The sequence below is a fragment of the Gracilinanus agilis genome, chromosome 1 (assembly GCF_016433145.1).
Source record: "Gracilinanus agilis isolate LMUSP501 chromosome 1, AgileGrace, whole genome shotgun sequence".
NCBI classification, from domain to species: domain Eukaryota; kingdom Metazoa; phylum Chordata; class Mammalia; order Didelphimorphia; family Didelphidae; genus Gracilinanus; species Gracilinanus agilis.
In genome coordinates, this window is record NC_058130.1 from 750,080,340 (window position 1) to 750,095,008 (window position 14,669).

General features: G+C 41.4%; 1 protein-coding gene across 1 annotated transcript in view; it reads left to right on the top strand.

Annotated features, from left to right (window-relative positions):
* The first annotated feature begins 3,437 nt into the window (after positions 1 to 3,437).
* DHX37 (DEAH-box helicase 37) overlaps positions 3,438 to 14,669 on the top strand; it is a 35,926-nt gene continuing 24,694 nt past the window's right edge. Inside the window, exons 1-6 of the mRNA XM_044658736.1 lie at positions 3,438 to 3,625; positions 4,631 to 4,800; positions 6,534 to 6,646; positions 8,018 to 8,360; positions 12,689 to 12,837; positions 13,606 to 13,698. Coding sequence (XP_044514671.1) covers positions 3,520 to 3,625; positions 4,631 to 4,800; positions 6,534 to 6,646; positions 8,018 to 8,360; positions 12,689 to 12,837; positions 13,606 to 13,698 — 974 coding nt within the window. The 5' untranslated portion in view covers positions 3,438 to 3,519. The remainder of the gene's footprint in view (positions 3,626 to 4,630; positions 4,801 to 6,533; positions 6,647 to 8,017; positions 8,361 to 12,688; positions 12,838 to 13,605; positions 13,699 to 14,669) is intronic.

Sequence of the window (14,669 nt, forward strand, 5' to 3'; positions counted from 1 at the left end):
TTTGGTCTTATTTCATATTATTGCCCTATGTATGCTTTCAATTCCAGTCAAAATGACCTGCTCAATATTCTCTGTACAGAATATTCCATCTGCTTTCTCCAGATCTTTGCCCAGGTTGCCCCCTAAGTTTGGAATGTTCTCCTTCCCCTTTCTACCTAGAAGAATTCTTAATTCTTTTCAGAGAACAGCTCAGATAGCACTTCCTCCAGGAAGCTTTTCCTGATCTCCATAATTGTTAGTTCTCTCTCCTCATCATATTATAATTATTCCATATTTACTTTGTATATATTTATCTGCATCTGTTATAACTACCTTAGCCCTAGAATATAAGCTCTTTGAAGATAGTTGTTTGCCTTTGTTTCCCCAGCCAAGTCGAATTCTCTGCACATAGTATACTTTCTATCTTGGAATGAATACTAAGTGTCGATTCCAAGGCAGAACAGAGGTAAGGGCTAGACACTTGCTGTTAAGGTCCCTTTCCTGCTCTTTTCTGAGAGTTATTCCATTTAATAAATAATTTATTTATTTTTAAAATCCTTACTTCATTTCTTTAGAATCAATATTACTATGTACTGATTCTAAGGCAGAAGAAGGCTAAGGGCTTGACAATTGAGGTTAAGTTGCCTTACTCAGGGTCACATAGCTAGGAAGTGTCTGAGGCCAGATCTGAACTCAGGATCTCCCATCTCTAGATGTGGTTGTCTGTCCACTGAACCACCTAATTGCCCCTACATGGTGATTTAATATAAACTTTTAATTAAATCATTGGCTATGCCAGTAGCACACAAATTCTGGTAGATTCTACCAAGCTGGAAAGTCATCAGATGATAGATTTAGGACAGGAAGGAACCTCAAGGGCAACTAGTCTGAGGTTCAGAAAAGTAAAATAATTTGGCCTGAATGAAGATAGAGATTGGATTTGAACCCAGGCCTGTGGCTCCTTTTCTTTCTAGTCCACCACACACTTTGGGTACTGCTCAGTAATAGACAATCTAGGTAAATGCAGAGAAACTTATTGCCAGTCTAGCCAAATTGAAGCATTGCCGATGAATAAAAGGCACATGGGAGTTGAGATCTGGGTTGATGGAAGGAGTTTCCATAGCGATGAAACCACTAATTCCCCCAAAATATTGGAATATAAATGCATTACTACTTTATCCCCTGGCAGAAAGATGAAGGGCCCAATTTACAGGAGAAATACATTTTTGGATATGTTTCACTGCAGAAATTTGTTTTGCTTGATTATACATATTTATTACAAGGTCTGTTTCTTTTTTTGGAGCGGGAAGTATCGGGAAAGAAAATGAAAGGTTGCTAATTAAAAAAATAAAAAATCACAAGTACATTAGAGTGTTGCAATGTATGATCTGAGGAGTTGTGTGAGAAGAGAATCAGAAAGGCTGTACATGTCTGAATTGGGCTTTATAAGATGGGTAAGGACAAAAGAGGTAGGGAGGAAGAGCTTAGTAAAGATATAAATGTCAGGGAGTACACAGACAGTTGTGTTGGAGCACAGAGTATGGGGAGGGGAGAAACATGGAATTAGGTTTAGAAGGTCAAAAAGCACAAGATTGGGGAGATTGCTGAAAGTCACCAAGCAAAGGGGTTTGAGTTCTACACTTGGTATACAGTAGGGAGCCAAGTCAGGCTTCTGAGCAAAGGAATAGCATATCTAGATCCTTTGGGTAAAAATTTTCAGGCAGCAAATGAAGAATAGATGAAAGGAAGAGAGTTGGAAACTGGAAGATGGGTTGAGAGGTTTTTTGCAAGAATCCAAGTGGATGGTAATGGGTTTTTTCCTTTGATCGTAGAGTTACCCTCGATTTGAGAATCTCATTGAACCAGTGAACAAGCATTTGTTAACATATTGCCCTCCTCCTGATAAGAGAGGCAGACTCAGGATGCAAAATGAGACACATTTTTTGGATATGGCCATTGTGGAAATTTGTTCTCATCGACTATATATGTTTGTTAGGATTTTATTTTTGGAAGAAAAGGCAGATCTTGAAGAACGAAAACAGAATATTTTTTGTGTGGGAGACAGTTTATTCCAAGAATGGAGGCCAGAGAAAAAAATTTTTTTTCAGTTATATGTAGAAACAATTTTTGACAATTGTTTTCTGATATTTTAGAATTCAGAATTTCTCCCTCCCTCCTCCCCAGGTGATAAATAACCTGATATAAGTTATACTAGTACTTTCATATAATATATATTTCCATATTACTCATGTTGTGATAGAAGACACATACAATAAAAATCTGATGAAGGAAATAAAGTGGAAAATGGTTATGCTTTGACCTGCAATCAGATTATAAGTTCTTTTGTTGGCTGGAAAGAGCATTTTCATGATGAGTCCCTGTGGTTATTTGGAAATTTGCTTTGCTGATAATGGTTTAGTCCTTCATAGTTGATCATCATATAATATTTCTATTACTGTAAAAACTGTTCTCCTGATTCTGCTCACTTCACTTTGCATCAGTTCATATCAGTCTTTCCAGGTTTTTCTGAACTCATCCTGTTCATTGTTCTTTATGATGCAATAGTATTACATTACAACCATATACCAAATTGTTCATTCATTCCCCAAGTGATGGACAACTCCTCAGTTTCCAATTCTTTGCCACTACAGAGAGAGCCACTATAAATTCTTTTGAACATATAGAATATAAGAAATAGCTGGGTCAAAAGATAACCAATCAATCAAGCAATTAACATTTATTATGTGCCTACTATGTGGCAGGCTAGGGAGCTAGATGGCATAGTAGTGTGCCAGGCCAGGAATCATGCAGACCCGAGTTCAAATCTAGTCTCAGACGCTTAGTAAGTGTGTGATTCCCGGGCAAGTCATTTAACCCTTTTAGCCTCAGTTTCTTGACGTGTAAAATGAGATGGAGAAGGAAATGGCAAATACCTTCGGTATCTTTACCAAAACAACAACAACAAACCAGATGGGGTCCGGAAAGACAACAAAAACTAATCAGGTAGATGACAGCTAGATTGTTTAGTATCTGGAAAGGCGGGCCTAGAGACAGGAGGTCCTGGGCTCAAATATGGCCTCAGATACGTCTTAGATGTGTGATCTTGGACAAGTCACTTAACCTTCATTGCCTAGACCTACATTGCCTACACAGTATTAACCCACCAAAGGCGCCTAGTGTGCCTGCTCCCCACTCCACCACCTACCCTGGTCCCTTCTTGTCCCCCTTTTCCAGCTTAGACAAGGTATGGAGCCTCAGAGCCTCAGCCCTCCATTTCCACAAGCCTCAGGTTACCGTTTCCGTTCCCATCCCCGCCTCCAGTCCTAGACGCTCTTTCCCTCTGCCCTCCCTCTCTCGTCAATTTCCATCCAATGAGTTCAAGCCCCACCCCTTCCTCTCTCGGCGGCTCTCGCGAGAGCAGCAGGCGGAAGTCTCGTGCGTTCTGAGTCTGGCGCCGCCGCACGTGAGTGGTCTCCGTGGCTACTTGTAGCCGCTTCTTCTACAGTCACTACCGGGGCTGCGTGTCCGGGAGCCGGCGCCATGGGGAGGCTGCGCCGACGCTATAATATCAAAGGGCGGCAGCAGCAGCCGCCCCCGGGGCCTGAGCCTAAGAGGCCGGGCGTCCAGGTGGAGTTGGAGCTGGACGGTAAGGGCTCCCTAAATGTGCCTTCCCTGCTCCTCGCCTCAGTTTACTTATCTGTGAAATGGGCACAAAGCAGCTGTGTGCCCTAAATCCCCTCTCTCTTCGCTTGGGCTTATTCATCTATAAAATGGGTATGAAGGAGCTGTGTTCCGTAACTGTCTTCCCTTCTCTGAACCTCAGTTTGCTCATCTGTAAAATGGGAATAAAGGATTTGAGTTCCCCAAGTCTCTGAGCCTCAGTTTGCTAATCTGTGAAATGGGATATAGATAACTTGCGCGCTCGCTCTCTCTCTCTCTCTCTCTCTCTCTCTCTCTCTCTCTCTCTCTCTTCACTCAGTTGACTGTTGTTGTTTTTTTTCCCCCATTTTGTGTTTTGTCCATCTTGAAGCCTTACAGAAATAAGAGGGATGAGTGAGGATTGTTATCACTAGCTCTTTGGATTGTGAACTAGTCACCTCCTTCTCAGCCAATCTAATACCTGTCAGAACAATTCCTATAATCACAGACTCTCAGAGCTGGAGGAGACCCTGGAATTGTAGGACCCTAGGCTTGGAGCTAGAAGACATCTCAGAGATCATCAATATGACCATGTCATTTTACAGATGAGGAAACTGAGGCCAGAGATGGTGTGGGCTTGTGAGTGACAGTGCTGAGGTTGGACTCTTAAGTCCTGAGTACAAATCTAGTATTCCTTAGACTGAACTCCTCTTGATCAGGTAACATCTATTGCCTTTCCTTGTTTCACCAATTAGTTTTTCCTTGTCCATCTAATTAGTCCCCCTGCCCTGTCAAAAGAGGGAAATGAGGTCATCCTTGTACAATCAGACAATTGGTTCTTCCTTGAGTAAAATTCTCCCCTTCTTTATGAGCCTTTGCTGTCTATATCCTCTGGTTTCCTGGGGTAAAATCAGACTCTGGAGCCCTTGCCATTCTGCAGTTGTCTTAAGCTGGACAGCTCCATCTGAGGCCTACATAAGCTATGAGGACTAAGGCACGTATATCCTTCCAGACAGGGACCTATTGAAAGGAGTGGATGAGAGCAATGCACTGGTCCTGCCTGGACGCAGGGAGAAGAAGAAGAAGCCTATCCCTACCACCAAGAAGGAGAAGAAACCCCTTACCAAGAAAGAGAAGAAGCTCCTGCAGAAAGTGTTGGAGCAAAAGAGAAAAAAGAGTGAGGTATGACATGACCCATCAGTGGAAGGGGTGCCTTCATGCAGCTTCAGGAAAGAGGTGGCTGGGTCCTCATTGAATGCATTGTTTAGGGGTAAGGTGGCCACCATGCCCCTTTCCAGTGAGGGCCCTTCACAGTCCTTAAAATGCTAAATCTTGTTCTTGTCCATTTTAATGGCTTTCATGTAGAACAGTCCTGGGGCAAGTCACTGTCCTGCTATTATTTATTTTAATATTTCATATTCTGTAGCTGTGACACAAGTCATTTAACCTCCATTGTCTAGCCTTTACCACTCTTTAAAGAAATTATCATTAAAAAAAAAAAATCTCACCTTTCATCTTAGAATCAATACTGTGTTTTGATTGTAAGGCAGAAGAGCAGTAAAGGCTAGGCCCAAGGTCACACAGCTAGGAAGTGTCTAAGGCCACATTTGAACCCAGGACCTCCCATCTCTGGGCCTGGCTTTCAATCCACTGACCAGCTGCCCCCCTTTACCACTTTTCTGCCTTGGAATCAATACTTAATATTGATTTTTTAATTCATATTTTGTACATTGATGACACAGTTGGATAATATAGCTTTTTGTAGTTGAATAAATTTAAAATAATGTTTATTTCATCTTTTTAAATGTCCATTATGCAAATATTTTATTCTGCGTACAATACTGTGTGCATATAATTCATATATGTATGTGTATAATATGTGCATATATGAGTGTGTATATATAAACATGCAGTGAAGATGAATGCTTGACAACATTTTTATTGATAGACTTGAATAATTAAAAAAGTTTGCATCAATAAATATTGAATAAGAGGGGGCAGCTAGCTGGCTAAGTGGATTGAGAGCAATGCATAGAGATGGAAGGTCTTAAGTTCAAATGCAGCCTCAGACACTTCCTATCTGTGTGACTCTGGGCAAGTCACTTAACCCCTATTGCCTAGCCTTTACTGCTCTTCTGCCTTGGAACAGATACTTAGTACAGAAGGTAAAGGTTTGTTTTTTAAAAATTGAATCAGAATCAGTGAACAAATTGAACAAAAGAATATAAGCTCATCTTTAGACTCACTCCCAGCAACTTCTTGATGAGTAGCAGGCAGGATGAGAACAGTATTTATTAATTTTGTATCCCAGCAGGGTGATTCTTTGTCGTTGGTAGGTGATTAATAGGTTAATAAATTTTTGGATGGATGGATGGATGGATGGATGGATGAATGAATGCAATGATCCAGTGAGTGGATGAATGAATGATTCAGTGAATGAGTGGAATAATTAATGAATCAATGAAAGATTTGGTAACTGAACACAGTGACTCAATGACTAAATGAATTATCTAGTGAATGAATGAATGTATACTTCCCTAGTGACCCTTAACAGTTCCTTAGCTGTGATTATCTTGAATTAGTAGGTTTTGCCCATGAGACTTGAGAATCAGCCCCTTGCCTCTGGGAACAGGACTAGTGGTGGCAGCTCTGGTCCTCCTCCCGCCCCAGAGTGATCTCTTCAAAGAGCCTGGGTAGCCAGCCATCTTCCAATCCTTCCTAGAAGGAGAGTCATCCCCAACCTTGGCTGTCTCCCTTCATCCAAAGGTTCACAGACAAGAGATTGAACATTTCCCTGACCATCTCTCAGAAGTTCTCATCTGAAGTCTCTTTTTTTCTTTCTCCATCTCCTGAAAAGGTAGAGGACAGTAGCCCTATGTGTGTGACACCTTCTTCTCTTCCCTCTTCCCCTCCAGCGAGTAGAATTACTGCAGAAATTGAGTGAAGTCCAGGCTTCTGAGGCCGAAATGCGGCTTCTGTATACCACCTCCAAACTCGGGACTGGTGAGCGAATGTACTGCAGGAAAAGGTGAGGTGCCCCCTGGCCCAGGCCGTGCTGCTGCCCTTTGGGAGAGCCACTTTCGAGTTGGAGTGTGGGTCTCGAGCCTGGCTTCAGGGTTCTCTCATTGCTCACTTAGTTGAGTTTATTGGCAGATGCTAAAAGGGAAAACTTCCCAAGGGAATCGTGTTGGGAAATATGTGCAGACATTTAATTGTATGAGTGTAGGTATATGTATGATTTGGAAACTGTCTGGGCATACATGTATTTTGCTATATGTATGTGATTACACTTTTCTGTAAATTTGAGAAGTAGTTTCAGAGGTGATGAAAAGAATGCTGGCCTTGGACTCATGTGGGGCTTGGGTTTGAATTCACTAGCTGTGTGACCCTGGGACAATCATTTCCTTTTCTTATGTTCTCATCAGCCTCCATTTCCTTATCATGGATTATATTAGCTTGTTTCCTAGAGTATTGCAAAGCACTTTTCCATCAAGTCTCACAACCACACTGTGAATTGATAGTTTTCATTTTACAGTTAAGGAAATAGACAGTACCTGCCATGGAGTAAAAACTTAATAAATGCTTGTGATTAGGGAGGCTAGATGGCTTAATAAGGATAGCAGGTGTTGTCTGTGGGTGCTTTCAAGCTTACAGAGCACTTTACAAATATTTCATCTGATCTTCCTACTAACCCCATATGGTGGGTGTTAGTATTATCCCCATTTTATAGTTGAAGAAGCAGGCAAACAGAAGTGAAGTGATTCACACAGCTAGTAAGTGTCTGAATCTGGATTTGAACTCAGATCTTCCTGATTCCAGACCCAGTGACCTCTCTACCACTGTGCCACCAAGCAGTCTTGCCCAGAGTTACACAGATAGCCAGGGTTTAAGGCAGGATTTAGACCTGGGTTTCCAGACTCCAGGCCTGATGCTTTGCCCAATATGCTGCACTATCTGTAATTAGGCCCTAATAAATGTCAGTTATTAATTGTTATAATTAGCTTTTTGATCATTATAAAAATATAAATACTATTGATAATTTTATTATTAATAATAATAAAGCTGCGCCCAGTTTTATTTAATTTTCTTAAACTTCTGCATAAATGCTGTTTCTATGGATAAACATACACACTGTCAAACTGTTAAGGGGGGGGGTTGTTTGTTTTTAATATGTGTGAGTGCTCTACTAGGGGATATTTCAGTGATCACCCTGGCCTATAGGACCATCCTGGTCTAACAGCTGGAGGCAGAGTCATTGCACTCACACTAGAGTTATACAGTATATCAACTATATAGCTAGTACTGTATGAGGCAGGATTTGAATTTAGGTCTCTTTTCTAACTCCCAAGTTCATCTTGCTGTCTTTTGACCTATGTGATATACACACTTGCCCCTCTAGGAAGACAGAAGAGACTGGACCCAGGGCTCCGGAGAAGATTAGTAGCCTCAGTGGGGCTCGAAGGAAAAGACAAAGACATCCGTCAGAAGAGGAGTCTGAGTCGTCCAGTGAAGCTGAGATGGAGAGTGAGGCAGAGGCCATCGAAGCCCCGGCCCCAGCCGTAGTTAGTGGAAAGCCAGAGACGACAGTGGATTTGAAGCCTGCCAAGCCTGTGGCTAAGGACCCAATTTCTCTCTTGGGCAGTCAGCCTGCCCCTGCCTTGGCACTGCCTTCCCCAGCTTCCCAAGAGCCATCTGCAAAACCGGCTGTTTTCATCCCAGTGGACCGTTCTCCTGAGGTTCAGGTTTGTCTCTGCCCATTCCACTCCTCAATGAAATGAATGCATCCGATGAGATGGTCTCCAAGGCTGTTTGTAGCCCTAATGCTATGCTCCTATTTGGAGACTGTCTCAGTGGTGCTGGTGCTGGTTTAGGGAGCCTAAACGGAAGGTTTGCAAAGTCCTTCCCGGGTTCTCTCCTTTGGTCTTCATAACCCTCCTGCAGTGTAGGTGCTGGTCTTTGTCTTCTTTTACAGATGAGGAAACTGAGGCTGAGAGGGGAATTGCCTTGTCCATGGTCAAACAGCTAATGAGTGTCCCAGGCAAGGGAGTTTTTTCTGATTTCCCAAGTCAGCCCTCTCTCCTTTGGACATCTTGCTACCTAACATATTTATTAAGGGCCCACATCATAGACCCTTAGTAAATGACTGTTAACCTGATTTGGATGGAATTGGATGGCAAGCAATCATTACTAGGGCACTTTCCTTCATGGCAAAAGGAGAGGAGCTGTGTAGTACCATTGTCTAGAAACAAGAGAGCTTAGGTGTATTTAATGTGGCCAAATTGGGATTCACAAGAATTCTGTGGAAGGTTTCCCTGACATAACTCTCAGTCTCTTCCTCTAGCATAGCTGGCATATGCCGAAGGAATAGAACCCTTCCTAGGTAGTGAGGTGGCAACCACAATAACACTACAAATACCAAAAAAACCTAATCATCATAATAATGCCATCTGGCATTTATAGACCATGCTAAATTCTTTGTTTTGTTTTTTTTTTTAAGCCTTTTCTGTCTGTCTTAGAAGCAATACTATGTATTACTTCCAGGGCCAAAGAGTGGTAAGGCCTAGGCAGTGGGGGTTAAGGGACTTGCCCAGGATCACACAACTAGGAAGTGTCTGAGGCCAGATTTGAACTCAAGACCTCTCGTCTCTAGGCCTGGTTCTTAACCCACTGAGCCACCCAGCTGCTCTCTCATACTAAATTATGTAAAGTACTTTACATAGGCTATCTCAGTTTGACCTTCTAATGTTACCCCATGATGCAGGTACTCCAGTATTTTATTATCTCCATTTTATCACAAGGCAGCAAGCTCAAAGGTGAAGTGATTTACCCATGTCAACTTAATACAGCTATTAAGTGTCAGAGATAGATTCTGAGAGTCCCAGAATTTCAGATCTTGAAGGGACCTTCCCTTAAAAAGCATCTCTACTACTTCATAATCGATAAGTAGCCATCTAGCCTCTCATTAAAGGCATACAGGGACGGGGAGCACAGGCTGTCTATTCCATTTGGGGATAAGTTAGGTTTTTCTTGACATTGAGCATCCTTACAGCCTTCATCAGTCCCTCTTGGTTCTTACCTTTAGGACCACATAGACATCAGTAAACATTAAGTGCCTACTATATATCAGGCCATGTTTTGGGGATGCAAAGAAGGACAGAAAAATAATTCTTGCTCTCAAGGAGATAACAGTACATTGGGGAGATAGTAGGCAAACAGGTACGTACAAACAGGATGGATGGATAGACAAATGGATACATTGGTGAACTGACCATGTATAGTGAAGATGGACCATCATGTCCTGAAGAGATGCCCCTCTTAATTAATGCACCATAAGAATCTAAAGAGATAAGACTTAATAGAGATACCCACGGGGTGGGTATGTTATAGGAGAATGGATTCAGTTTATTTTACTTTAAAAAAAATTAAAAAATTTTATTTCATTGAATATTAGCCAATTACATAAAAAAATTTTAACACTAAAAAAAATTTGAGTTCTTAATTTTCTCCATTCCTCTCTCCCCTGTAAGAATGAAATTTGGGAGATGCCATCTTTAAGTATATATTTGTATTTTCTATGGACACGTGGAAATTATCAAGCTACATTTCCCGTGGTCCAACGGGTTTCCATTTCCTGTTCTTTGGGCGTAGGGACACGTATGTCACCACGCAGAGAACAGTTTAAATCTCCTGGGTTAGGGGGGAGTGGCTCTTGGCCAGCAGACTCAGGAAGAGACGGGAGGTAATAATGGCTGGGGCGGCAGTTTTGAATTCTTACAAGCGCGTGGTCTAATAACTTTATCTATCAGCATGGCTTTAATTAAAATACTAATCTATATATTTATCTCAGCCTTTATTATTTTTAATCTTTATACCCCCATTGATAAAACAAGCCATATGATATCAGTTATACATATGAAGTTATACAAAACAGGTTTCTACATTCATCATGATGCCCCTCCCCCCCAAAAAAAAAGAAAAATAAGAAAAGTGAAAAAATTACATTTCAGACTGCATTTAGATGTCATCAGTTCTCTCTCTGGAGGTGGATAGCATTTTTTAGCCTGAGTCCTTTGGACATGGATCAGAATAGCCAAGTCTTTCACAGCTGATACATTGTACAATATTGCTGTGTATAGGATGTGGTTCTGCCCACTTCACTTTGCATCAGTTCATATGAAACTTCCTAGGTTTTCTTGAAACCATCACCCTCATCATTTCTTATAGTCTATCACAATCATAAATCACAACTTGTTTGCCATTCTCCAATTAATGAATAACCTATTAATTTTAAATTCTTTGCTTCCACAAAAGTTTCTGCTATAAGTATTTTTGTACAAATACTAGATTTTTGTGCAAAACCAAATTTTATACAAATTTCCCTTTAAAAATTTTTTCTTTAGGATACAGACCCAGTAGTGATATTGCTGGATCAAAGTATGCACAGTTTTATAATCCTGTGGGCAAAGTTCCAAATTGTTCTCCATTATGGTTGGACCAAATCATAGCTACACCAGCAATGCACGTGTCCCTATTTTTCCACATCCCCTTTAGCATTTATTATTTTCCTTTTCTGTCATGTTAGCTAATTTGATAGGTGCGAGGTGGTACCTTAGAGTTGTTTTAATTTGCATTTCTCTAATCAGTAGTTATTTAGAGCATTTTTTCATGTGACCATTGATAGCTTTAATTTCTACTTTTGAAAACTGTACATATCCTTTAACCATTTATTCCCTGGGGAATGGCTCTTCTTTTTGTATATTTGACTCAGTTTCCTATATATTTGAAAAATGAGGCATTTATCAAAGAAACTTTCTGTAAAATTCCACCCCCCACTCCCAATTTTCCTTCTTTCCTTCTCATTTTGGCTACATTAGTTATGTTTGTACAAAACCTTTAAAATTTCCAAAATTATTTTATTTTTTGTGATCCCCTCAGTCTCTTATATCATAAAGCTCTTTTCTTATCCATAGATCTGACAGGCAATTTTTCCATGCTCCCCTCTTTTATGATACCATTCTTTATGCCTAAGTAATTTTTCCAAAATGGGTTGAATTTGAATTATGTGGAAGCCCAAGTTCCTTCCAATTCTGAAATTCTATCATTCTCTCCAACTAGTCCAATAATAGAAAGACCAAGGCCTATGTCCTGGAATTCCTAGAGTAGGGGACTGGTAGGCATTTTTCATTTTGAGGGGGGGAAATGATGATTTTCTGGAAAATAAGTAAAGAAAGAAAATAATGTTTTTGCAAAATAGATCTTCTTTTCTCAGTTACATCTATAGTTTTGGAATAAATTTCTTTTTTTCTGATTGATCTTTGATTAGCTTTAGTTTCTAACATTTTACTTCTAAAGTTAAGGAAGACTATATAAAGTCATCTTTTCAAACCCTTCATTTTACATATGGGGAAACTGAGCCTCAGAGAGGGCAGACAGAAGCAGGATTTAAACTCAGATCCTCTGATTCCAAAGCCAGTACCATATTGCATATTTACCCTGCCTACCAGTGGAGTCCCTGTTTGCAGATTAAAGCATCCTTTTTCCAGGCAAAAGATTGTCATTTGATTTATTTGCTTTACCAACTCAAATTCAGCAGTTTGGTGTCTTTCTTTCCTTAAAGTGGGGGTTTGTCTCTACTGTTTGGGTCCTGGCTTGGAAAATGTCAGTTGGGGGGGATGAAGCTAGGATATATTATGGATGGAATAAAGTCTGTCCAGTTCTTGCTCAGGAGAAGACCCTCAAGGGAGCCAGCACCATGTAAGAACAGCGGAGGCAGTGGGGCATTATAGGTAAGCAGGAGAACTTGGAGTCAGAAAAACTTAGATGATTTCAGGGCATTGTAATGTAATTTAATTTCTTTGTGCCTCAGTTTCCTCATCTGTCAGATGGAGGAGTTGGACTCATTGGCTTCCAGAATCTCTCTCCAATATGTATAAACATATGATTCCCATGACTTTTATGTCCTTGGTTTCCTCATCTTCTAAATGAAGGGGCTTTGGCCTAGTGGCCTCAGAGCCCCCTAACTCCAGAGAGGTACTTCTCAAGATGTCGATGGCTCTTGTTTCTTTGGCAGGAAGCCCGGCTCAGGCTCCCCATTCTTTCAGAAGAGCAAGTGATCATGGAGGCTGTCTCTGAGAACCCCACTGTCATCGTGTGTGGTGAGACGGGGAGTGGGAAGACCACCCAGGTGCCCCAGTTTCTGTATGAAGCTGGGTATAGCAGGTAAATGCTAGATAACACTTTCACAGGGCATCTCTAGCCTTTTGTGTATTGATGGGTCCCTCGGGTTCTTCAGGAAGTCTTTCTTTCACTGTAGACAGATTCCCACAGAGAGAATTTGTTCCTGGGTGGGACCCATAGACCCCAGATTTCTGGGATAATAGCCTGTCCTTGCCAGGGATGGCTTAGTGGGTAAGGCTTAAAGGGTACAGCCGCTTATCTTTTAATTCTGTATCACTTACTACCAGAATTTAAGCCCCCTTGAAGGCAGGAACTGTGTCATTTTTGTTTCTATAGCTCTAGTTCCTGGCATATGGTTGGCACTCAATAAGGACTTATTTCTTAATTGACTGAGAGACAAGGAAATCCCTGGGGTCTCTCATTTGCCATTGTCATGCTACATAGGCATAATGAAGAAAGCTATATTTTGTATCATTTATGGAATACTCACCATGTTTGCTAAAGAAAAGAGACCAGGGGCAGCTAGGTGACTCAGTGGATAGAGATCCAGACTTATAGACAGGTGGTCCTGGGTTCAAATGTAGCCTCAGACACTTCCTAACTGCGCCCTCATCACTCTTATGCCTTAGAACTAATACTTATTATTGACTCTTAAGATGGAAGGTTGGAGTTTGAGAGGGGTGAGGGGAGGAGGGAGAGAGAGTGGAGACAGACAGACAGACAAAAGGACACACACACACACAAACACACACACACACACAGAAAAAGAGAGAAGATCAGCTAAAAACCAATTCTTTCTTTCTCACTGAGCAGCAGTGGCCTCATCGGTATTACTGAGCCTCGCCGAGTGGCTGCTGTGGCCATGTCCCAGCGAGTGGCCAAGGAAATGAATCTTTCCCAAAGGTGAGAGAGAAAGCTCAGGTCCTTCTTGGCTTTGTAGGAGTGTAATATCAAAAATTAATATTATGCCAAATGTAATATGCTAAATGTAATATTTAGAAATTGTTTTGGAAATATAATATTAGTTTAAAAAAGATTGTCATGGTCACTGTTTATAAAATAATTAAGGGGGCAGCTGGATAGCTCAGTGGATTGAGAGCCAGGCCTAGAGACGGGAGGTCCTAGGTTCAAATCTGTCCTCAGACACTTCTGAGCTGTGTGACCCTGGGCAAGTCACTTGACCCCCATTGCCTAGCCCTTACCACTCTTCTGCCTCGGAACCAATACACAGTATTGACTCCAAGATGGAAGGTAAGGGCCATTAAAAAAATAAATAAATAAAATAAAATAATTAACCCATAAGTCACAAGGATGATAGTAGCTTTTAAGAGTTTAATTTTAATATAAATGGAGTCTAAGAAAGAAATAAGGAGGGAAGGAAATAGAAAAATATTTCCCAGCCTACCACCCTAATCTTACCAGGCCACAAGAGTATCTTCCACCTGAGCCACCAACACCAAATCAAAGAAAGACCCCCAGCTAAAGACCTCCAGAGAAGCACCCCATCTCCTCTATGGTCTCATTTTTTAGTCTTTCTCTGTGCTGGTTTATCACATCTCAGGAACCAATCAAAGTCTCTCTGACCTGGACCCGTAACCCTCAGTTCTGGGACATGATCCTAGGGTTCTTAACCTGTGACCTCTGTTTGGAGTGTTCCAGCCATGCTAATAGGCTGGTTTGGATGAGCAGAAAGTTCACGACCCTGAGGAAGGGGTTCCCTTTACACAGGAGCATTGGGATGAGGGGTGTGGGGGTGTGGAAGGAGATCAGAGCCTGGTTCTTCTGGATCCCTTTTCTATTATGAGAAAACTTAGGAAGCTGTCTCTAGTTCGTGGCCTGTCTAAGTTCTCATGGCATTAACATAGGTGATCCAG